The 24,207-nt window shown below is 43.1% G+C and overlaps 1 protein-coding gene across 4 annotated transcripts; it reads left to right on the plus strand.

Annotated features, from left to right (window-relative positions):
• Positions 1-430: 430 nt before the first annotated feature.
• Positions 431-16,339, plus strand: LOC111597916 (protein 4.1 homolog). 4 transcript variants are annotated; one of them, XM_030225328.1, is made up of 15 exons: positions 433-725; positions 7,514-7,565; positions 7,909-8,101; positions 8,166-8,611; positions 8,684-8,836; positions 8,901-9,259; positions 9,328-9,449; positions 10,668-10,833; positions 10,897-10,946; positions 11,291-14,272; positions 14,515-14,736; positions 14,892-14,993; positions 15,110-15,271; positions 15,683-15,793; positions 15,861-16,338. In XM_030225328.1, the coding sequence occupies exons 3-15, from the start codon at positions 7,955-7,957 to the stop codon at positions 15,924-15,926; spliced, it is 5,088 nt and encodes a 1,695-aa protein (XP_030081188.1). In that variant the 5' UTR covers positions 433-725; positions 7,514-7,565; positions 7,909-7,954; the 3' UTR covers positions 15,927-16,338. The 4 variants fall into 4 exon arrangements, with proteins under 4 accessions (XP_030081190.1, XP_030081188.1, XP_030081189.1 ...); XM_030225331.1 differs by having other exon boundaries at positions 437-725; positions 13,697-14,272; positions 15,861-16,336; XM_030225330.1 differs by lacking the exons at positions 14,515-14,736; positions 14,892-14,993 and adding an exon at positions 10,159-10,185 and having other exon boundaries at positions 431-725; positions 15,861-16,339.
• Positions 16,340-24,207: the final 7,868 nt, after the last annotated feature.

Below are 24,207 nucleotides of genomic sequence, written 5' to 3' on the forward strand. Positions count from 1 at the left end.
CTCTGTATTTCTCTCTGTCTCTCTCTTCCGCTGGCTGACAATCCATGGGGCAGTGGTTGTTTTGTCGACTCTGCCGCTTAAATACAAAATAAATATCTCTCAGTACCAGTTTGCTCTTCGTGCGTAGCATTTCGAATACGGTACGTTGGCTGAAAATACCCCGTCGCAGGCCAATAGGAAAACAATATAAAAAAATACACACATATATATAAGAGAAAAACAGGCAAGAGAATTGCTAGCAAAAACAAAATCAAAGCATCTGTGTGCCAGTTGCAGAAATTCGCGCGCAAATTTGTGTTTTTATAAATAAAACAAGAAAAGTTTCTCAATTTTTCATTTACGCTTTTATGCAGTTTTCACACGCCCACGCCCACGCCTAGTTTTACACCCCGCGCTGTCATTGCGCTCACTCTCAATTTTACTATTCTCTATTACTCACTCAACGTCAATTTTCAACAGGTATTCAACGACGACGACAACAACAACAACAACAAATTGTCTTTTTTCGTGTTCAATAGAAAAAAGTGGCCAAGAATTTGTTTATATGTATTTGCTGTATAGCTGCGCGTGTATGTGTCTGTGAGTGTCTGTGACTGTGTTTGCGAAGTCAACTAGAATATTTGCGAAGCGATTTGTGTGAAAAGTGAAAACAAGTGGGAAAAGCGCCGCAAAGTATTCAACGCTTCCAGTGGATTACCAACTGAATATCAAAGCAGAGCTTACTCGTAAGTAACGGCAACTTTAACTACAATTTAATTTGGTTCTCAATCTGAATCTGCTGCAGCCATTGCCCGTTGTTTAGGTCTTTTTCTGTTCATTTTTGGGCTGTGGTCAGACTTTTCGGTTGTATGCTCCGTCTTCGAATTATTTTATGCTTTTAACATGCACACACACTCACACCAAGAACAGTATGACTTCATAGCACACAAACACACACAGATACGCACATACATATATACGGACACGCACATTAAAGCTAAACGCTCTCTCAGCACTCGCCACTCTCTCAATACAGTGTGTGCCAGATAGAGCGAGAGAGAGTGAGTGAGAGCGAGAACGTCGACGTTGTCGCTTTTTGGCCAAGCTTTAGCTGTATCTTTTTATACGTTTTCTTTGATTTTCTTTTGTGCTGCCTTTGAAACTTTACGAGTTTATGTTGTTGTGGCTGTTGCTATTTCACTCTTTTGTCGCATTTTGTGTTTTTCTCAGTTGCTTCGCATTTTGTTTTTTGAGCAGGGGCTGAAAGTTGAGAAATTCTTATTGGCAACCGGAATGGCGCGTAGTCAAGGAGACACATTCAAAACATTCAACACATGCCGTATCAGATACAAATACAGTAAGGGCTCTCTAGCATGAACTTTTATTATTCCAATTTATGCTAATACTTTGTCAAAGTATGATTAAACCCATTGTTAAGCAAATTTAGAGAAGGAAAATTACATTTTACTAAATTTGAATCATTTTCCAAATTGTGAATACTCAATTTACGCTTAGCTCTCTTGTCGCACGTTCACTGTATGCAATTGTGTGCGTGCTTAAATAGTAGCTGCCTGCTGTATTCATGCCACCTTCCCCATTAAACTTATTACGATTGAAATTACGAAATGCGACACAGTCAGTCAAGTATTTTCGGTCTGGATAAAAGTTCATATACCATGTGGCAAGAAGAAGAATGGAAATGCGCAGCGAGTGTAAGATTGGCGACAACGACGTCACTGGCACAAAAATAAACCTAGAGCAGCAGCTGCTGCCTTGGAAAGTGATCGCGTTGAGCAGGTTATTTCCTTATCAAAATTTAGCTGCTCTGTGCTTTTTGCGCTGTATTGGCATTTGGTTCTGATATCAAGGCTAGGCACAAAGGAAGTCCATGGAGCTTGCTGGCCATTGTACTATGTACAAATGTTAGCCACTGATAAGGTTCGAATTACTCACACACAGATAAGATTCGGCGCGAATAGTCGAGGGTAACTGTAAGTTATGAATGGGGCAGGTGACTCTTCACAGCAGTCAGTAGCTGCCCGCCATGCGTCATTTGCAGCCAAATGGATTTTCACAATCAATGGAAAATCTGCTAGAAAGCAGACGCGGACGTGGCTTGGCTTAGCTTGAGTTGGCTTGGCTTGGCTTGGATCTGGAACAGAGCATTTGACCCAAATAGTCTAACGAGCCACACTGCAATGCATTTCCAAGAGTCTCTGTCTTCAAAGAGAGCTGTAGACAGAGCAAGAAGTTGCATTAGAAACCGGTTATTGCTTGGCCAAGAAATTGGCTACACAACAGACAAACAAATAAAGGAAACGAGCAAAGCAAATGCTAATAACTGTACAACGGACCAAACTGTGCGAGTCGAACGAAAAAAATTGTACAAAATTATAATAAACTGTGGCGAGCCACAGCCAGAGCCCGAGCCAAAGCCAAACGACTAAGCCACATGCAAGCACAAACGTGAAAAACAGTGTGAAAAACCTGAATTCAAAAAGAGAGCCAACACAGCCAGAGTCTGAGGCAAGTTTAGCTCCCCTCCCACTCCGCACAACAGAGCGGCAGAACAAGGTGTGTCGCATTAGAAGAGAGAGCGAGAGAGAGAGAGAGGGAGCAAGAGCAAGAGAGCAATTTGTAATCGGCTCTCTTAGCCAAAGTCGAGCTCGTAGCGTAAACTGGAAATTTGGGCCACAGCAGAACACGCTGCCAGATCGTTTAAAGTTTCTACACTCAATTTCCTAGCGGGCACTACGTTTGGCATTTCAAATCGTTTGATTTGCATTACGATTTGAGGCTCAGTATCCCATCTCCCTTGATTTGTTAGCTTCCGCCTGAGAGTTTAATTATTGAAATCTATTTGATCGACCCGCTAACGCCCTCTGCTAGACAACAAAGCTCCAGGCACAGTTGCCACACAATTTTCCAGTGGGTCTAGTCGAGATCTCTTGATTTGCGACAATGATCCCCAAGTTTCCGCTTTTGACTTCTACAGATTCGGGTCTATTTTCGAGTTGTTAACGCCCTCTGCGCGGGGCAACCGACAGAAAACAGCTTTTACACACACACAGGGCAACACTCACACACACACACATTCAGGCACTCATACATTTTCGCATTGAATTTTCTATTTATATTTGTTGTCACATCGATTTTTATTGTTGTCGAGGGGGGCGCTATGATTTATGTGGATAAAGAGCCAGCTGTGTATTTTGGTTTGTTTACTAGTTCAGTGGAGCCACCCCAGTTGGCATCTATTTGTGGGTGGGTCTTGGGTTCGACAACACTCTCGAGTTCGTTGGCCATCGCGAGAGACTCGCGACTGGAAGGCGTTCGGAATACTTTAAATAGCGAATTGCTGAGGCGTTGCTCTGGCTGCAGCACAATAGCAGGAAATATATACAGATATATGTATATAAATATATATATATATATATATATATTCCCAATAAATACATACGTAGAGTATATCGCAGTCTGTAATTCGTCAAACGCCATTGAGCAAAGCCAAGTAGAGAAGCCATGCCATGCCGCCGAGTGCTCAATTCACTTTTTGCACTGGTCAACAAGTGCGAACGATTTCTGTAGTGCTTGACGTGGGCGATTAGAACTCAAACAAGAATTGCAACTGGAGCGGATCTGGCTTATCGCAGCGCGAATTTTGCTATTTATATATGCTTAGAAGTATAAATAAATATTAATGTGGGCTTTTATAAATAAAAACAATGTTTGCTGCTTTTGATAACAGCGAAAAATGCGTGTGGATACCCCTAATGCAGGCCAGGCAACTAAATTATCGATTGACCCATTTATACACATGCCAAGGCAAACCAACAAACAACTTATTCTTCTTCTTCTGCTGCTCCTTCTTTCGCACGCACACCCAAAAAAAAAAAAACAAATTCACATCAGATTGTGCGACTTGATATATAGTTCATAAATATGTTGCATAACATATATATATATATACCTTTATATCTATATATATTTGTATATGGAATGCCATCATTCGTTTCATAAAATGAGAAAAGCATTTCTTGCGGAAGTGGCCCGCAACGTGTCTGGCTGGTTATTAACGGATGTGAGCCAAGCTGTCCGCCCGCAACTCTTTCGCATTTGGCTATAGAAAACAAACATTTTGTTGAATAGAATTTATGGGCAACGCTTCGTTGGCCAGCCAAGCACACAGGTGAACAGTCACTCGCCATGAACGAACTCCCTCTCTGTCAGCATTGTTAACTGAACTTTAATAACAGTTGCAAATATATGCACTTACACACCTTTCGAACTGACGTCACGCCAGCAGCCCAACTCCAACAGATGACCTAATGGCATGACGGAATATTCACTGCTATATCTATTCATATTATTATATATATATATAGATCGGGTCTGAGGTTGAGGTTCAGGTTCATATTCATCGAGTTTGACGTTGTTTGTGTTGTGTTGTGTGCGAGTAAATTGAATTTGATTTAAGTTGTATTAAATTAAACTTAATTACGGCTTCCCCTTAACTCAATTGGATTGACCGCCTGTGCACAGGCCGAGCGAATCTTTAGCAAACATTCCAGTTCATTATACACGCACACACACACTGAAACTTCTTTCGAGTCGCAGCTCTTAACTCAAGACAACATTTGTAATGTCTTCAAAAGCTCTTCAATATTTTATATGTTCATATGTTAATAGAAGACTTGGCTTAAGCTAAAAGTACTTTGCCCAAAACTTTGCATACTTGAAGAAAAACTCTTAAGTTTTTTAGTGTTTTTTTTTAAAGAATTCACGAAATTTTTCTTCAAGTAAAATTGTTTTTTAAAGCTCAAGTATTTGTTGAGAATTGTTTAAAGTACAACTTCAGCTTCGACACATAGTTTCTTAGGACAAGATTTATACTAGCTTCAAGCATATTTTTTATATATTTTTTTTTTAATTTTCGAAAGCTGAAATTTTAATATTTGCCTGCAGTAAAGAAACATTTTAAGTATTTGCTTAAGTTTAACACATTCCTTATACTTTAGTCTACAACTAAGTTTAAAGAGAAAAGATGAGTTTTTCAAGCAAAGTTTTCGCTTCTACTTGGCTAGAGTTGTACTCGATTTCAGTAAAAATATTTCGAGTTTGAGCTTTTCTCGTACTGTTCACATATGTGTGCAGCCAAGTCGGCTTACCGGTCACGTCTTTGTTTGTCTCTGCATAAGCTTAAGTATGTAGATACATTCCTGCTCACGCCCCAAGCCCAAGTGGTGTACAGTGAGGCAGCATTGCCATGATTAGAAGCACACCCAGATGTCAGTTTATGTATATATATATATATACTTCATGTGTGTATTTCAGCTACTTGATGAATTTCACCTCGACCTCCTTCAATTGAAGCATTCATTCTTTAGTTTTTTTGTTATTTTTTTTTTTTTTTTGGGTGTCGGCAGCATCTTGCAAAATATTGCGCATGCTGTTTGCTGCTGCTTGTTGATTGTTGCAGCAATAGAACAACAATTTCAATGATGATGTCATCGTTAATGTGGTACAAAAATAGCAATATATTGCCAACCATTCTAGAGCAACAGACTAAATAATATATAAATATATATATGTCTTATGTGTTTATAGTAAACAGAGATTCGCAGCAAATGCAATCGCGCTGCAAGCCAATCACCTTTATCTCTCCCTCTCTCTGTCTAACTATGTGTGTCTCTCTCTCTCTCTGTGTGTGATTCATGCGTCAATCAATGAAGTGTGCCAGCGAACACGAAACATTTCACTGTCAAATTGCCTAGAATGCGATACACGAATTGTAATTAGATCACGATCCGAAGTACTTAACAATTATCCCGGTGACTTAATGTGGATGATGTCAACTGGGAACTAAACAGATTGCCCAAAATATTAAGGCTACTGTAGCTGTTTGCAATTAATGGATGAAAATAAACACACACCAACACACACCAGCACACACGCATGATATTATAAAAATGAAATGTCTGCCTTCTGCTTTTTGGATTCTCAACATTTGAAACAGTTTAGCGGGCACGATGACGCCATCAGCTGCCGAAACTGTGACGCGCTGTTCTGTTGCTTCATTTTCGGTTTTATTTGAGAGGATTTTGAATCTAGTTTTTGCAGCTTTATTTGCTCGTTTTGCCGCCGGCCTCAGATCAAACAGAAACTGGTTCAGCCTGTCCAGCGTTGCTGCCTGCCTCACATGTAACTGGCGATCGCGATAGAGAAATTAAAGAGTGCAAGAAATTTAAAATCAATTAAACATTCAATTGATCAATTGCCCCCAAACTATATTGCACTCGCTCGCAGTCAACATCTCTGTCTGCCTCGCTTGCGCTCTATCTATCTCTCTCCCTCTCTCTTGCTCTGTGTCTTTAAGGCGTGTGCTAATATTCGTTAGCTCTAAGACCACATGCTAGATTCACACAAATAGGTTAATAATTGTTATACTATATATTATATAGGGAATATATATATATATGTTTGAGTTCTCTAGAAGTCATACGGGCGACTGCGGCTTCAATGCTTTAATAGTATACAGCAACAAATGAAAAACAAATTGTTATTCAAAGTTTAGCGAGGGTAGTGAGAAAAGGTACTCAATCGTGCAGGCCGAGCAGCATAGTTTACAAATATAAAATAAGAACTGAAAAACAATACAAAGCATCATAATTTATCCAATAAAGGAAGTTCAACAGGGAAAGCTCCTCATGATTTGGTTGGGTTAGCTTTAAGACTGTGGAAGTTACAGTTAATCTGAATTGCCTCGCCCATATTAGACATATATATCATATCGATTATGGTAATCTAATTTAATGTCATTTAGAAGGATCCCCAAAAGTTGTAGCTCTAAAACCTTGATAGTTATTCTGATCATATTTATGAAAATAATTTGAGTTTTCATTGATGACATTTCTGCTGTGTAACCTTTAGTAACTCTCAATTTGCTATTCTTCTAGTTTTTGCAGCCAAAAAATATAAATAAATAAAATGCATCAAATGAAGCTGAAATATATGCCCTAAAAACCAATATACCCCTTTTCATTTGTTGAAGCAGTATTCAAATGAAATTATTGACCAGGAAAATATGTTTTTCTGTTAGATTACAAAGTGATCAGACCTGCTCTAATGGTGTCTTTGGCCAATCGGTTTGGCCTTCGTCTTGCCAGCAGCGTCAACTTCCACTTCTGCCATGTGAGAATAGTTTGACGAGCTGCAGCGAAAGTTCTGCAAACTTTCTTTGAGCAACAGGAGCTGGCTAAGGAGCGCGAAGGGGCGGGGCTCATGTTGGCTGTCTAATTAGAGCCGGCAGGTTTTTCACATAAATTCCAGCTGGCATAGACACAAGCTCAAACTACATATCTATGAGCTCAATATGCTGTTGCTTCTTTTATGGCTGTGTTGGTCAGCATCTAGTTTTATAGCTCTGGCCCGGGATTGTGTTGCGGTTGTGTTGTGGCTTTCGCTAGTTAAACTTTAATTTCAGTTTGAATTTACCGCGGCCCAAGCATTTAATGGTACACTTTTATATTCACAGCTCGCCAGGCAGCAACTGCGGTCAGCAGCAACTAGAACAAGGCACAGTTCACGTAAGTATGACTACGAGTATGAGTGTGAATGGGAATGTGAATGTGACTATGACTGTAAATAGGAATGCGAATAATCGTATGAATAATGTCATCGCATGACATCACGGTCCAGGCAACCCTTAGGGGTTTAGGGGTGCCTCACAGCGACTGCTTGCAATCTTTCGCGCACTTGAAGTAATTTTATAGCCCTGTCCCAGTTCGCTGGCGCCAGGCAAACGCTCAGACACAGAGACTGGAGTCAGACGAACGGCGACGCATTCGCTCGCTTGCAGTGAGCACATCCGGTCGCATAGCCTTCCTTTCTTCCACAAGTTGTTGACTGTTTTTTTCGCTTTATTTGCAGCTCCAATTTTCTAATCGATTGCATTCAGCAAACTGAGTGCGTAGCGATGCCGGCGGAAACTAAAGCATCCGCGCCAGCGGAACCGGAAACACCGACCAAGAGCAAAGGGAAGAGCAGCTCATCGACCTTTTCAAAGGCCGCATTGGCGCGCGTCACACTGCTCGATGGCTCCATACTGGACGTAACCATTGACGTGAGTAACTTTTACCCAATCTCTAACTAAATCTCATTACTTTGCTATGCATTCAACGACGCAGCGCAAAGCCAAAGGTCGCGACCTGGTCAACTCCATTTGTGCCGGCCTAAACATCATTGAGAAGGACTACTTTGGCCTGACCTATGAAACGCCCACCGATCCGCGTGTGTGGCTGGACTTGGAGAAACCCGTTGCGAAGTTCTTTCGCACGGATCCCTGGCCACTCGCATTCGCCGTCAAGTTCTATCCACCGGAGCCCTCGCAGCTCCAGGAGGACATCACGCGCTACCATCTGTGCCTGCAAGTGCGCAATGACATCCTGGAGGGTCGTCTGCCCTGCACCTTTGTCACGCACGCCCTGCTCGGCTCGTACCTAGTGCAGTCGGAGATGGGCGACTACGATCCCAAGGAAATGCCAACTCGTGCCTATCTGAAGGACTTTAAAATCGCACCCAATCAGACCTCAGAGCTCGAGGAGAAGGTCATGGATCTGCACAAGACTCACAAGTAAGTTTTGCCAGCCATTAAAAGCTATATCTGAGCCGATATCATCTGATCTTTGGTTTTTCCTTCACTCAGAGGTCAATCGCCCGCAGAGGCCGAGCTCCACTATCTGGAGAATGCCAAGAAGCTGGCCATGTATGGCGTGGACCTGCATCCCGCCAAGGACTCTGAGGGCGTGGACATTATGCTGGGTGTGTGTGCGTCCGGCTTGTTGGTTTATCGCGATAAGTAAGTAGAACTAGGAATATTTCCACATCGATGGGCACTCACAAAAAGTTAAAATTTCCTACAGATTGCGCATCAACCGTTTCGCTTGGCCAAAGATCTTGAAGATCTCGTATAAGCGTCATCATTTCTACATCAAGATACGACCGGGCGAATTCGAGCAATACGAATCCACCATCGGTTTTAAGCTTGCTAACCATCGTGCCGCCAAGAAGCTGTGGAAGTCCTGCGTGGAGCATCACACCTTCTTCCGTCTAATGACGCCAGAGCCCAACACCAGGTCCACTCTATTTCCACGTTTCGGCTCCAAGTACCGCTTCTCGGGTCGCACCCACTACGAGAGCAAGGCCACACCCGTCGACCGTACGGCGCCCAAGTTCGATCGGGCTCTGTCCGGGGCACGTCTCTCCTCTCGCAGCATGGATGGTGAGTGCAGTAAATGAAAGTACGAAAATATATGCCAAACTCTAATGATAAATCATATTGGCGCTTAGCTCTGGCCATGGCTGAAAAGGAGAAGGTGGCCCGCAAGAGCAACACCTTGGATCACCGTGGAGATCGCAGCTTGGACACGGATCCGCTCAGCCGCAGCCCCATCAAGAACAAGAAGGACAAGGTAACTAGAAGGTCTAGCCGCTGAGCCCGACTCGAGAGGCATTTGTTCAATGATTAATGGGAGTTGTTAACCAGATACTTATTGACTTGATTTTTTTCTCGGTTTGTTACTAACTCTCACTCACAAACCAAACCAAACCAAATCAAACACACACATGCACACACGCCCACACACACGCGCACAAATCGTGTGTCCGTGCTCGTTAACCTGCTGCTCGTTGCTCGTTCTAACAACATTGTTAACCCCAAATCACATATGATAACAAACCAATCAGTTAATACGCGAATCGAGCACCGGTACAGCCTCAGCCTCCTCGCAGAGCTCACTCGAGGGAGACTATGAGACCAACATCGCTGCCGAAGCGGCGTCCGCTCTTGGCGATTTTCCGTCTCTCGCTCAGGTTACTGTTTTTTTTTTCAACACTCTATGCTAAAAGTATTCGTATCAAGAATTCGATTCTCTTTCCCAAAACCTTAACAATCCCGTCAACAATTTTTTTACTCTGGCTTGATGAAATCTGCTTTTTTAATCGTTGTGAGCTTCTTCCTAGATAAAAACATATAAAAAATATTGTGTATATTCTCTTCCGATCAGCGCATATGAGTTGAACCTTATATTTTTTATTATCATATCGTATTTATTCACTAATTTTTGTTAACTGACAATTTTTATTTTGATTACATAATTGAACTTTCCCTAAACCTGGTAGCCCATGATCGAGGACTTCCAATTTATGGTAAATTTTTGTACAAACCAAACGATCTCATATAACTCTACTCTCTACAGATTGTAAATGTTTCGTCTAACTCACATTGGCATACAACTCTATACTATCCTGATTTATATATAAATATATATATTTGCAATTTATACTTTAACTGTTTAGTTTGATTTGAACCCTCATTTGCGCTACATTACCGTAAATACCGCCCTCATATTGTATAATATTGTCTGTCTAAAAGCATCTAAACAAAAATTGGCAAAGAAGAAAATTTAAAAAATGAAAAGTGAACGAAAATCGTTCACTGAAAACTGCATTCACTTTGTACAGCTTAAACACCTTAATTTTTGGCGCTTGAACAACACGTTTGATCCATCCTCTGTCATTTTTGTTGCATGAAATCCTAAGCTTTTTCACTAAAACTTCCTTGTCTTTACTGTCCTTTGGCAAGACTTTGCGAAATCAGTTGTTAAATATGGCTATTAATAAATTCACAGGATGAGGAGAAGGAGGCCAAGTTGCGCGAGAAAAAGCAGCGAGAGAAAGAGGAAAAGGAGCGCAAAGAGAGGGAGAAGCGCGAACAAAAAGAACGCGAAAAGGCCGAGAAGGCGGCTAAGGCAGCAGCTGCCGCTGCCGCTGCCGCTGCCGCAGCTGGCATCAATGGTAATATCTATATAGATATATATATACCTACTCTATATAGTAATGCTTCGATTTCCTTGACAGGCAATGAGGATCCCAATGACTCTAAAAAGTCAGATACATCTGGCAGGCGTGTAAGTATCCTAATTTATAGACGTTTGCTAGTTATAGAGAAATATTCTTAAGGATTTACCCAGAGTCTAGTGTTAAGTTAATATAAAACCCTGCGTAAGAGCTCTTCGCACCATTTGTACATATACAACCAAGTTAGTCCCATCCCATGTCCACTCACAGCTTAAGTTCAGCTCCTAAGTAATGTTAGTTTGTATTTTAGTACGTTAGTTGATCCAAAGTTCTTATAATTTCCATCCGAGTTTTTAATTTTAATTTCTTTCTGTATTCCCATCCTCCGATTCGTTTCGTTTTATGTTTCAACTTTTGATTTGTTGGCGCTGCCTGAAATGGGTAAACAAAACAGGGTGTTGGTATATTCTCGTCGGGTCGCAAGAGCAAGAGCGGTTCACCGTCCAAGGATGGCAAGGATAAGTCCGGCAAGGACAAGGATAAGGAAATGGGAACTCTCGGTTTGGTCGTTACCTCGGGTCTGGGCGAGCAGGAGCAAGACGATGCCAATCGAGGGGCGAACAAGAACCGTGGCTCCACCACACCCGGCGTTACCCGTCCCTACGAGTACGCCGTGGATGCTGAGGGCAATGCCAGTAGCCCAACGCGTAAATCATACACGCCTGGCGGCTTCCGCTACGACCAGGATCCGAATAGTGGCAAGCAACTAGGTCCCGATGGTCAAGAGCAGCTGTCGCCGACGTCGCAGCAAAAGAAGATCGGCCTGGCCTTCAACTATGCGCCAGGCAATGACAATGCTCTCAAGGAGACGGCCGAGAAGATCAAGTCCGGTCAACTGTCTCCTCGCACTCGGGATAAGCTAAACCGTGGCCAACTCTCGCCCAAGTCCAGAGCGAAGCTGCTGCAGGATGGCAGCCTCTCGCCCACCACTCGCGCCAAGCTGCAAGGCAGCGCTGTGGATGCCGCTGCAGTGCCACTGAGCGATGGCCAGAAACGCTCCTACTCCCCCACCAAGGGTCAGCAGGGCCAGCAAGGCTATGCATCGGGTGCGCCCGGCAGCTACAAGCCCATCATTGATCCCACTGCCGAGTTCCTTGAATCACAGCGCTATAATAAGGAGCCCGCATATGTGGGCGTTGCAGCTGGTGCTGCTGCAGCTGGTGCTAAGCCTGGTTCGCCCAAGAAAGCTGCAACGGGAGCTCGTGCTAGTGCAGGTCCTGGTGCAGCTGGTGCAGCGGCTGCAGCTGCTGCTGCCAAGCCCAAGAAGAAGCGCGTTAAGATTATGGTCATTACCTCCAAGTTCGATCCAACGACCAAGCGCATTGATGCCGAGAATGGCACAATTGAGCACTCGACGGGCATCCTTGACCCTGCCACAGGTCGCATTGATACTAAGTACGGCGTAATTGATCCGCAGAACGGCACTTTGGAGGCTTTGAATACACAGACAGGCAAAAAGGAGCTGTACCAGGGCGATGTGGATCCAAAGACGGGCAATTTGCATTTGATAACCGGTGTCTCAGATCCTAAGACCGGCCGCATCGATAGCTCGTTGGGTCAGATTGTGTGCATAACGCCACAGGATAATCCAGTCGTTGAGCTGACGGTCATTACAAGCCGCATTGATCCTGCAACGGGCAAGATCGATACCGTTAATGGTGAGGTCGAACGCTCGCTGGGCGTCTTGAACTTGAACACTGGCTTGCTGGATACGAAATACGGTGAGATTGACACACGCAAGGGTGAGCTGAAGGCCTACGATCCGAAGCATGGCAAAATTGTGGTCACCAAGAATGTCAAGGTTGACCCTGGCACTGGTCAAATCACCATCTTGGGCGTAATTGATCCGAAAACCAATAAGATTGATCCCAATCAGGGTCGCATCATTGAGGTTGGCCAGCAAATTGATCCAATCGTTGAGGTTACATCTCTGGCTGGCAAATTCGATTCCAAGAAGAACATTATCGATCCCAAGACAGCTCAAGTGGAGACATCTGGCGGCCAGTTCGATCCAAAGGCGGGCAAGATTGACACCAAGTACGGTCAAATCGATTTGGTTAAGCACACAATCACCTTCACCGATCCCAAGTCCGGCAAGTCGGTGACGCGAGACATTAAAATCGAGCCGACCACCGGACAAATCGTGCTTAAGAACCAAGTCAACCCCAAGAACAACAAGCCAGACAAGGATTATGCACGCATCATTTCGCTGCGCATTGTCCAGCAACGCGTGGACCCGGTGACAAAGGCACCCATCACAGAGGTCAGCGCCGCCAAGGACAAGGACATTGTCGTTGATCCCAAATCGAACCAGATCTGGGTGCCGACCGGGGCCAATGATCCCAGCACTAAGGAACTGCAATATATTTCCAGCAGCGTGGATCCCAAGACGGGCTATGTCATCACCATCTATGGCTATCTCGATCCCAAGACCCACGAGGTCAAGAAACAGACCAAACTCGATCCCAACACCATCAAAATCGAGCCGACGTCCGGCAAGATCTACACGGCTACAGGTGAAACGGACACGGCAACCGGTGAACCGCTTTACGCTGCCACTCAAGTGGATCCGGAGTCCGGCGAGGTTTACACCAAGCTGGCTCGCGTCGATCCCAAGACTGGCAAAATTGTTATTGTACGCATTTTGCTGATGACCAAGACAGACGAACGCGGTCGCCCCGAGGAAGTTGATCCAGAGAATTGCGAAATCGATCCGGTTTCGGGTCGTGTTCTTAAGTTCTTCAACAAAACCGTTTATGTTTATAATATGATTGATCCGATAACTGGTGAAACTGTGCAGGTTGATCCCAATGATCCACGCTTCGCGGGCGCCCGGACCACAGTGACCCACACGATGACGCTGACTGGAGAGATTGATCCGGTGACGGGACGCATCAAGAGCGAGTACGGCGACATAGATCCCAACACGGGCGACATAGATCCCGCCACAGCTGTCACCGATCCGGTCACCGGCAAGCTGATACTCAACTACTCACAGATCAATCCCGCACACTTTGGCAAACAGGCCCAGGTGCAGACAACCACAGAGACGGTGCCGATCACACGCCAGCAGTTCTTCGATGGGGTCAAGCACATTGGCAAGAGTGCACTGCGTCGCGACTCCGAGGGCAGCTCCGACGACGACATGACCCAGCAGTATGGCACTGATAATGTCAACGACATCGTGCTGAGCTCACCGAACCAAGCTGGCGCCACCGGCGGCAAGCTGGGCAAGCAAGTGAGCACACCCACGGTGGTGAAGACGACAACGAAGCAGGTGCTGACCAAGAACGACGGCGGCGTCACACACAACGTAGAGGAGGAGGTGCGCAATCTGGGCACCGGCGAGGTGACCTACTCGACGCAGGAACACAAGGTTAGCTCCAGTTCTGACTCTGTTGTGGCTCTTTCACAAGCTCTCGCGCTCTCTTCTTCTGCTACTGATTGAAGACGCTTTCGCAACGCCTCAATTAATTTGAGTATTTCTCTTTTTATTTTGTTTTTAATTTCCTGTGCCTCTTTGCTAACTGCTTTCGCTGTTCTCGTTGCTATTGATGTAACCGTTGTTCAATGCGCACTAACCACACCAACAACCACACAACCAAACCACCCACCTAGGCTGATGCAACACCTACCGATCTGAGTGGCGCCTATGTCACGGCCACTGCAGTCACCACCCGCACAGCAACCACGCACGAGGATCTGGGCAAGAACGCGAAGACGGAGCAGCTGGAAGAGAAGACCGTAGCTACCACCCGCACCCTAGATCCCAACAACCAGCAGCAGCGCGTCGTCACCCAGGAGGTGAAGACGACGGCAACGGTAACCAGCGGCGATCAGGTAAGAGAATCGATTCCAATTCGGCTCGCATGGCTGCACCTTTCGATCTGCATGATTTGTGATGTTTGTTATTTGTTTCGTTTTATTTTATTTTTTTATTGGATTTCGAATTCGATTTCGATTTCGATTTGTTGTTGTAAATGTTGCACAACTAGTATCAGAGGCGCGACAGTGTGTCATCGACCAGCTCCGGCGACTCCGGCACACCCATCGATGGGCCATACGATGGTTCCAGCGTGGTGCGCACTGACACTCAGGTTTGTACGAGTCTGAAGCTTGGTATTTAGTTGACTTAGTGTCTGTACTACTAATGTCCAGTTCCGTTCTGTGCCGAACGCCTTTAATGTTCTTCTTCTGCTAACCAACCCCATAGAAATCTCCGCTATATGCAAGCTCGGCAACCGCCTCCACTGGCCCGCACGTTGAAAGCACCCGAGTGGTGCTCGGCGAGGATTCGCCCGGCTACTCAGGACATGGCGAGATCATCTCTACGCAAACCGTGAGCAGTAAAACCCGCACCGTCGAAACGATTACCGTAAGTAAACCGAAAGAGTTCGCACGACTCTGGCCACTGACCAAGCGTGAGTAAGTAGAGCCGGAGGTAGGATTTCAATTTGACCAATTTCTACCAAATTACAAATTCCAAATTTCCTGTATTCGTATGCGCCTCCACTGTACATTTAAATACATTAGTCTCTTGTGTCGAACTGGTAATACGGTGTGCATTATATATATATTCATACATCGATCATCAAATCAAGTGAAAACTTGGTAAGCGGCAAATCTTTAACTCTTGATTGATGGAGCCAGGCCAGAAGAATATTTCTAAAATTTTGATTGATGAATCTGGAGAGTTTCTGACTATTCAGTATTGCACTCTAACTAAAAGAGCCGCTTACCGAGTGCCGTTATTCGATAACTAATCTGAACTCTCCCTTGCCCACAGTACAAAACCGAACGCGATGGCATTGTTGAAACCCGTGTGGAGCAGAAGATAACCATTCAATCCGATGGCGACCCAATCGATCATGACAAAGCCCTGGCTGAGGCAATACAAGTAGGTTCACTTACTATGTCTATATACAAACAATATTATATATCTTTTTTTATGCCATCCTTTGCAGGAAGCGACGGCCATGAATCCAGACATGACAGTCGAGAAGATTGAAATTCAACAGCAAACGCAGTAGATTTTATAATTACTTTTAAACAATTACGATGTAAAACCCGCACAGCTTCAATTCACACACCCACACACACGCACACCACCACCACCACCAACAACAACAACACAACATAAACAATCAACAAATCAAAATACACGCAGCACATCCAGTACACCTTTTATACAACCTACCTATACATATACAAATAGGATTATAGAAACTGAATTCAATATTTTCTATATATACATAGAGAGACAGAGGGAGCTATCCATAACAATTCAAGCCCATATATTGTATGTTTATAATTTTTTTAATTACAAAAAACTGTTGTTTATAACTACCTTTTATTATTATGTATGTCTAACAGAGTGTAATGCTTCGAAGCATCATTAAAGTATATTGAATGTGCAAACGCGAAAAACGTTAAAAGAGAAAATTATATATATACATAAATCTATATATAAATGTAAACATTATATTTGTAAACCACAATTGCATTCAAATAAAATGAAAACCTAAATGTACACACTAAACCCAAGCGCTTTTCACTTAACAGCTGAACGCGAAAGACTCTTTGATTATTCATTGAATGCACGCGCGGCCGGCGATAGACATCAGTAATGCATTGCTCTAGAAACAAACGCCAAATTGTTGGCGAAAAAACCCCAAGCACCCCCACCCGAGCGGTGGCAAAAACTGCGCCACATCATCGCAATTAACAAATGCAATAAAAAGCCGTGAAAGCGTGCTGCATGTGGGCACTGCCTGACTAGGAAATACCCTTCATGCCAGGGCGAGCAGCTATAGCAAATATTTGAATGGAAGTAACCTAGGGTGGAGGTATCTAAAGCTGGGAATATTGAACATATTCTAGAACTCAACATGTTCCTAACATGTTTTCTAGTTTCCTGATTAATACTTTTATATAGCGCACAACCAGTTAAAGCTGGATTAATCGACTCGACTTTTGCTTCTGCTTAAAAATAAATATATCCTTCCACGCCTCCGGCTGCCCCTTTATACCCTATTCAGAAACTTTCAATACACAATTTCATGGCAAAACGAAAACAAATGAATCCATTTGGCTCTGCAGCTCTCCCCGTGCACTTGCTCTAGCCGCCAGCTGGACACGTTGAGCGATAAGGACATTGCATTAACATGAAATCCAATTCGCAACTTCTGATGCCAGCCCAGCGACAACGAGGCAAATTATTGTAATGCAATATTTATGCAGTTCATGGCAGCAGAAAGCACAGCGAAGCTTGGGTAGGGGACGCTGGCGAGACTTGCTAATAATATTACGTTCCATGGCAGGAATTTCAATTGGACCTTAAGCCCTATGAATGCGGTTAAACAGGGTATCAACTGCTAGAGCTTGTTACGAACTGAGTCGAGGTTGAGGTAGAGAGGTCTTAGCTGTGACCAGCAGTAGGCTAACATTCAATTAAAGGACTACGATCTGAAAGATTGTCGAGTCATTAGAACGGGTTTAGATATGGAATTGAATAAATAAATACTTTAGGGTATCTCTTGGTCGACTCGACTTCTTTTCTTCTACTTTCTGCGTTTTGCTGTTCTATGCAATTTTTAAATTGTGGCCACAACATGCAAAAAAATGTCAGCAAACGATTATATTCAATGTGGAGAGAGCTGCAATGGGGGCGGCCTGTTGGGGGACAGCATAAAAAAGCAGTAATTAAAGTGGAGCATACAAGGTGACTGACTAATGCATTGATTCATTGTTTAGATATAAAGCGTTCCATGGCCGATAAAACTTCAAATGCGAGGCGTTGAAATTCTGCACCCTTGCCTGCGGTCAATGCATCAGTCAAAGAGGTGGAGTCCCTCCCCCACCCGGGTGTCAGGTGGGTCGCTCGATTGGTGGTTCGGTTGAGCCTGCCAAGAATTGCAATGCCAGTGACCACACACACACGCGCACACCCTCAGCTATTGTCCGGTCATGTGTCCACGGACACGATAACCGCTGCCTGAGCTCTGAGCTCTGAGTGCTTTCTGCTCATGAATTTTTAAATGCGCGTGGAAATATCCTCTTGCGAATATTTCGTTTTTTGTTATTGTTTTCCAAACTCCTGCATATTGCATGTTGCTGAGGTCAGGCAACAAAATTTCTAAAAGCCACCAAAGTTCTGCCCGACTATTGCATCAAATTTTCAAACTATTTCGCATGTGTGTTATTAGCTCCTCCCCCTCCCACCCCGTCCACAGCAAGCCAGCAAGCAATGCCTATAGACAAAGTTCCTTGACAACTTATGAAGAACTCATATATATTCTGTTGAACCATATAGGAAAGTCTTATCAGTACTTGAAGTCAGGTGACTTTAAAAGAGGATTAAACGAGAGATAATAACTTGGCCAAGACTGTGTATATAGCTGAGCCTCCCTGCCTCTACACTTTTGACCCATTGCAAACGAAATCAATGCAAAAAATCTAAAAAAAAAACTTTGCCCCTACAATTTCAGACTCGGACATTGTCGCGACATTGCCAATTAGATTTGATGGCAATTTGCGCTAAAATGTTATAAAACAAAAGCCCAGAGATGGGGGCGTTGGGGGCGCGCATTGGTAAAGCGAAAAAGAATGTTAAGCGGCACAGCTCCTCCACCCCGGCGCCCCTTGCAACATGTCACGCTTGAAAACGTGGCAGGCAACTGAGAGAGAGCGAGAGAGGAAGAGGCAGAGAGAGAGAGAGGGCTGCGTGGAGGCGTGACAGGACGTACGCTTATTTCAGTTTCATGAAACAGCAATTTGCATGTCTGTCTGTGCACTTTTCTACTTTTGTTTTAGTTGCTGTTCGTCCGCCCACGGGACTAAGTAATTGCCACATGCACCACATGCTGCCCGCATCCAGCAACAAGTGGAGCCAAGCAATTGGCAAGCATTTGCATGCCCACAATAGTGCAACAGCAGCAGCAGCAGCAGCAGCGAATGAGCGAGCGAGCGAGTGGGTGAGTGGGTGAGTGAGTGGATGAGAAAATGCCCCGTGCTCTTTGGCCTGCTTTCAATTGTTTGTAAACAAATGCTCCCCCAAAAGCGTGCTCCACCACAGTCGGCGGTCGCATTGGAAATTTGCGCTCTCGCTTTGACCCACGCATGCGTCTTAGCAAAGCGCCAAAAACTGTTATACGGCCCACATTTCCCCTTGCTGGCGGCAAAGCCAAACAGATAATCCATCTCCACATGATCGACAGAGCTAAGCTATTGGACTACAGTGAAATCTGCGTTCACGCACAGCATCATCAAGCCTACAGCTCCATTTAGCAGAGGTTTCTTAGTGGAAAAATTGCTAATTCACTTTTAGATCAAGCCTAAAATCAAAATATAAGAATTAGGCTAGAGAATACATTTTAGAACACATTTGTCAAATACATTTAAGAGATATGCAGATATATAGAACAATTTTAGAGGGGTTTAGAACATTTTTAGATCAGCTTCAGATGTCTTAGAGCAACTGCAGGGTATTTTAGATCATTAGAGCAACTACTGAAATAACTTTTTAGTACAGATTTTAGAGGGAATTCACACATTCATTTTGGAACTGATTCTCAAAAGAATTTTCAGAAGCAATTTTAGAACAGCTATTAGAACCACTTAGAAAACATATATAAAATGTTTGAATATCAACATTTAGTACAGCTTAGCAAATAAGATTATCTTTAGCAAACAATTTATTACAACAAAATTCTAGATAATATTCGTTGATCACAATTTAAAAATATTGTTTTAGAACAAATTTGAACATTCCTAGACCAAAATTTCAATACAATATTTTAGAGTCAATTTTTTTCTTCAAATTTATAAATGAAATATTTAGAAAGATTTTTAGAGCTGCTAAGTCAGTGTAAAATAAATATCTAGAAAAATTGTTGATCAAATTTTTAGTACATATATGGCAATCCCATGCATAAGACGCTCAAAACACCTTCTTAGGCTCTCAATTGTCTGTTCTTGGCCCATTTGACTGTAGTTTGGTTAAGAGTCCACTCGAACCTCTGCGCCTGCTGAGGAACATTTTTGGCTAATTACTTGACCATATTTTAATGGAGGTTTGTGCCGGCCAAATGAGTGTGGGCAAATGGAATTGTTGGTCAATCGCTTAAGAAAATTATCATTAGGTGCAGCGGGTGGGAGGCGCGTTTGATTGACAGTGAAAGTGCTCTAAGGAGGACGCGTGTACGGCATGTGGAGAATATTTGATTTGAGTTCAAGTCAACGCAAACGTCTCCTCGACAAATATTGAAAAAGGCGTAATTAACTGCCTAACTGGCACATAATTAGGCCCGACATTCATTAGTCTTAGCACTCGCTCAACTCCAACTTCAATTTGCAGCTAGCTTTTCCTACGATTTCCATTTCGATTTCAAAGTCAGCCTGAGGACAACGCTCTCTCTCCCTCTCCCTCTCTCTCTCTCTCTCTCTCACGTATGCTCCGCACGCATTTCGCATAAAAGAAATCAACTTAACAAAAAATGATTTTGCAATCAAATTGAGAGGCCCAAACACTGACCGTAGCAAATCGAATGGAACTCCATTTCGGTTTATAGCCTGCATCCAAAATGTTGAAAATATTGAAAACAAATTTGCGCTAAACACTTCAATTGCCAAAGATGATATTCGTTCATATAAAAATGGCAATAAATGCAAATGAAAAGCAATAAACACATAAAAACAAATCCACACACATCGGCCTTTCGATGACCTCTGCAACCCCCGCGCCCCACCGCCCCCGCTCTGCCCGCTGCCCGCTGCTCTGGCTATTGTTAAAAGTCAATTTTCAACGCCCATGGCCGTTCAAGGGTTGAAATCGAGGCAGTTTCACGAATCGAAACGCATTTTCAATAAATTCCAATTATGTTCGATACCAAATTTGAATTTGGGCATGCGAATTATTGGGCCACAGATGAAGGCTTAGACATATGGTCAGGAGTCAAGAGTCAGGTGAAGACTTTCATGGCCCATTTATGGAATTATGCCACACAATCTATAAAACTTTGATGACCTTTAAAAACCTGCAAGTGCTAGCGGACTCTGTATTTCTCACAAAAAAATAACCAAGGGTGCTCTTGCCAGTAAATGCACAGCTAACAGATACCCTGTAGTAAGTGAAAAATGGCTGATGTTTCCTGAATAGATTAGCAAAGTGTAAACCAAACTTTATGACAGAAAAAGAGAGACAGAGAGAGTGTGAGAGAGAGAGATAGAGAGAGAGATACAGACAGACAAAAAGAGAGAGAGAGAGAGAGAGACTCTGAGCAGTCCTAAGCACGTCCTAAGCACTCATAGCTAAAGCTAAAGATCTTAGCGTCTAGGCTTTAAAGTAACTAAAATATATAAAATTTCTAAACCATTTCTTAGAAATAAAAAAGTATCCATGACAAAGACTCTTGAGAGATAAACTATAATAACAAAGTAAAATTCTGATATTCTAAGAGGCTAAGCAAATTCAACTTGTCGCTAAGTTCTCTATGGCTTATCAGACAGCTCGACTCGATTCTTGTCTACATGAATATAAATAATATATATTATATATATATATATATATATATCTTTGATCAAACATTCCCTTTTCTGCCTGTTACATACATTTGAGCAGAACCAATATACCCTCTTAGCGCGCCTTGCAACAGATTCAGGCAAGCAATGGAAAAGTTTAGGACACATTCGATGCGTGTATTGGCTACGATCTATATATATATATATATCTCACATATATCGCATATAAAAAAGTTATAGTTGCATGACTTTGGCATAGGGAAGCATGAAATATTCATGGCCAGACTGGACTAAGCGGGACTGGGCTGGACTGGGCTGGACTGGAGTCCTGTGCATTGTCTCCCCCACATAATTAGGTTGACGCTGCCAAAAAAAAAAAAAGTTAAAACGAAATAGAGCAAGTGGAGGGCAGCTACTGCTCCCACTGCTGCCACCCAATTGCCGTGACGCAGTCGAAACGATTAGTTTTGTATTGGCCAATATATACATATATGTGTGTGTATAAACAATGGAGAAAATGCCATGTGGTAATCGTTAGATTTCTCGCTAAGATTGCGTTGAGTGCGCTCGGAATTTGCGCGCGCTTAGGTCTAGTCCTGGCCATAAGATAGGACATCGCATACACCGAGCACACTCCCTTCCGATTATTTCCATTTCGCATAATAAAGGTCATTGTGTTACGAGTATTATTACCGCTGCCCCGTCCACGCCAAAGAGGTTATGGCCGTACAATTTATATTATTAATGCTTTGCATGTGCCCCACACACTCACACACACACACACACACACAGGCACACACACAATGTAAACGCTGAAAATGCTTTTAGTTTAACAAATAGTCTAGCAAAAAGAGTTTTGCATTCAAAGCAATGTCAATTGAATTCAATGGCAACAATAATTTTGTTATATTTGATGCATACGAGGGCAGTTTCAGCAGTAATCTGCCTAACAAGACAGAACTTTTGCAACACTCTCAGCTGTGCTTGATGTTAATGACTATTGTAATAGCTACAAATTGGAGTTAATAAAGAGAACTGTCTAGACTGCTCTCAACTGTTCTCAAGCTGCTTGATAACTGCAGTTGCAACGGCTTCATTCTAATCTAGGGGCATGTGAATACCTGGATTGATGACCACTTTCTTAAGTGCCATGAGTATGCAGTGCTTAGTTCATTTCGTTTAATTTATCACACATCTAACTAGATCCCTAGCGTACAGCTTACAGCATAATTGAAGCAGCAGCTTTAGTCTGGAGTCAAGGTATCTGCTCGTCAGGCAATTCCGACAGAATCACTCCCTCTAGCGCTTGACAGCTAGAAAGTTATAAATAATAAATATATATTGATGGATTTATTGAATAAACTTATTGTAGATCATTTTTAGATAATGTATTGAATATGCTACAGTCTCGGTTCCACAATTGTACAATTGGAATTTCAAAATTTGGCATTTAGTTTGCTGCTGACCTCAGCTACAGCTCGCCCATAAGTGGCAAGGCATAACGAATCGCCATGGATGCAGTTAAGAAATGAATCTATTACTGATATGATATGAGATACGATATGATATGAGCAGCTCTTTTGGGCTGTGACAAGTCAGAAAAATAGAGTTTTGATATTTAATGAATGAAAGAGTATTATGCAGTCGGATATTATAGTCACATTTGCTTCGGTAAGCCATAGAGTGCAGAGCTAGCTGAAAACCTTGCTTATATTAAGATGGAAATACATTCAATTCAAAGAAAGTCTTAATTCTAGCTGGAAATTCGTTAAAATGGAAAATTGAAAGAGCATTTGCCATCAATCTCAGTTGAGTAGGCGCGCACCTGTTAAATTTGCCTCGAACTTTGCATCTTACAAAGCAAAAAATAGATATCTAAATATAAAAAGTTATTTTTAAGGTCTACAGCTCGTTAAGTTAGAGCTGCAAACCAAAATTTGACTATATCATTTAAATGTCATAAGGATTTTGACTCGTGGCGCTTTAGCAATTAGTTCGAAGGATAACAATGACGTATTGCAGGTGACACTCAGTGTGTGCGTGTGTGTGTGTTAAAAATAGTTAAAGGCTCGTCACGGCAGTCTATCGAGTGGCAAAGGACGTCTAGTTAGCCATGAAGCTTAACTCAAATTATGCGTTTTAGCGCAATAGGAACTCCCATTCTGGGGGTGTACTTAACAAATTGCTTGGCCAGCAGTTGCATAATGTATGAAGAGCAAACTGACTGTGTATACAACCAACTGCTGAGTCCTTGTTTCCCATTTCAGTTTTTTTTGTTTTTTTTTGGTGCTTTTTGCTAGCCTAAATCAAATAATACCCGAGCCTCGCGACCAGGGCCAATATGGCTAATACTAATGGGCCGCAGCAGAACAATGCCAATAGCAATTCGAGTCGAGCCTTTGTCGGCTGACAGACAATTGACGGCATATGCACGCATGGTCGGCTACAGATTTCGATCCGGATCCACACACACACACTGACTATATATATATATATATATATTCGTGATATTGCGCATATTAGCTTTGCACTTGACCAAGCGACTACGTTGAACCACCCAACGAGCACGCCCACCCATCAAGAGATAATTTAATAGCTCCCCATACACACACACACACGCACACACACACACATATCGATCGTGTGAAGCTCGAAATGCTTTTCCGAATTGCGTGTCCGACTGGTCAATTTTCCGAGCTGCCGCAAATGAACAAACGAAACCGCAAATGAGAAACCAAACCAAACATTTGAGCCACTTGGCTGGGCGAGGTAGGGGGTGCGGGGGCGTGTCCA

Source organism: Drosophila hydei, unplaced genomic scaffold (assembly GCF_003285905.1).
Source record: "Drosophila hydei strain 15085-1641.00,03,60 unplaced genomic scaffold, DhydRS2 tig00008130-arrow-arrow-pilon, whole genome shotgun sequence".
In the NCBI taxonomy this organism is placed as follows: domain Eukaryota; kingdom Metazoa; phylum Arthropoda; class Insecta; order Diptera; family Drosophilidae; genus Drosophila; species Drosophila hydei.

Coding starts and splice junctions, on each gene's coding strand:
- LOC111597916 (XM_030225328.1), top strand. CDS start 7,955: ATGCCGGCGGAAACTAAAGCATCCGCGCCAGCGGAACCGGAAACACCG. Junction 14,273..14,514: donor ACTCGACGCAGGAACACAAG/GTTAGCTCCAGT, acceptor CCACCCACCTAG/GCTGATGCAACACCTACCGA. Junction 15,794..15,860: donor CCCTGGCTGAGGCAATACAA/GTAGGTTCACTT, acceptor CATCCTTTGCAG/GAAGCGACGGCCATGAATCC.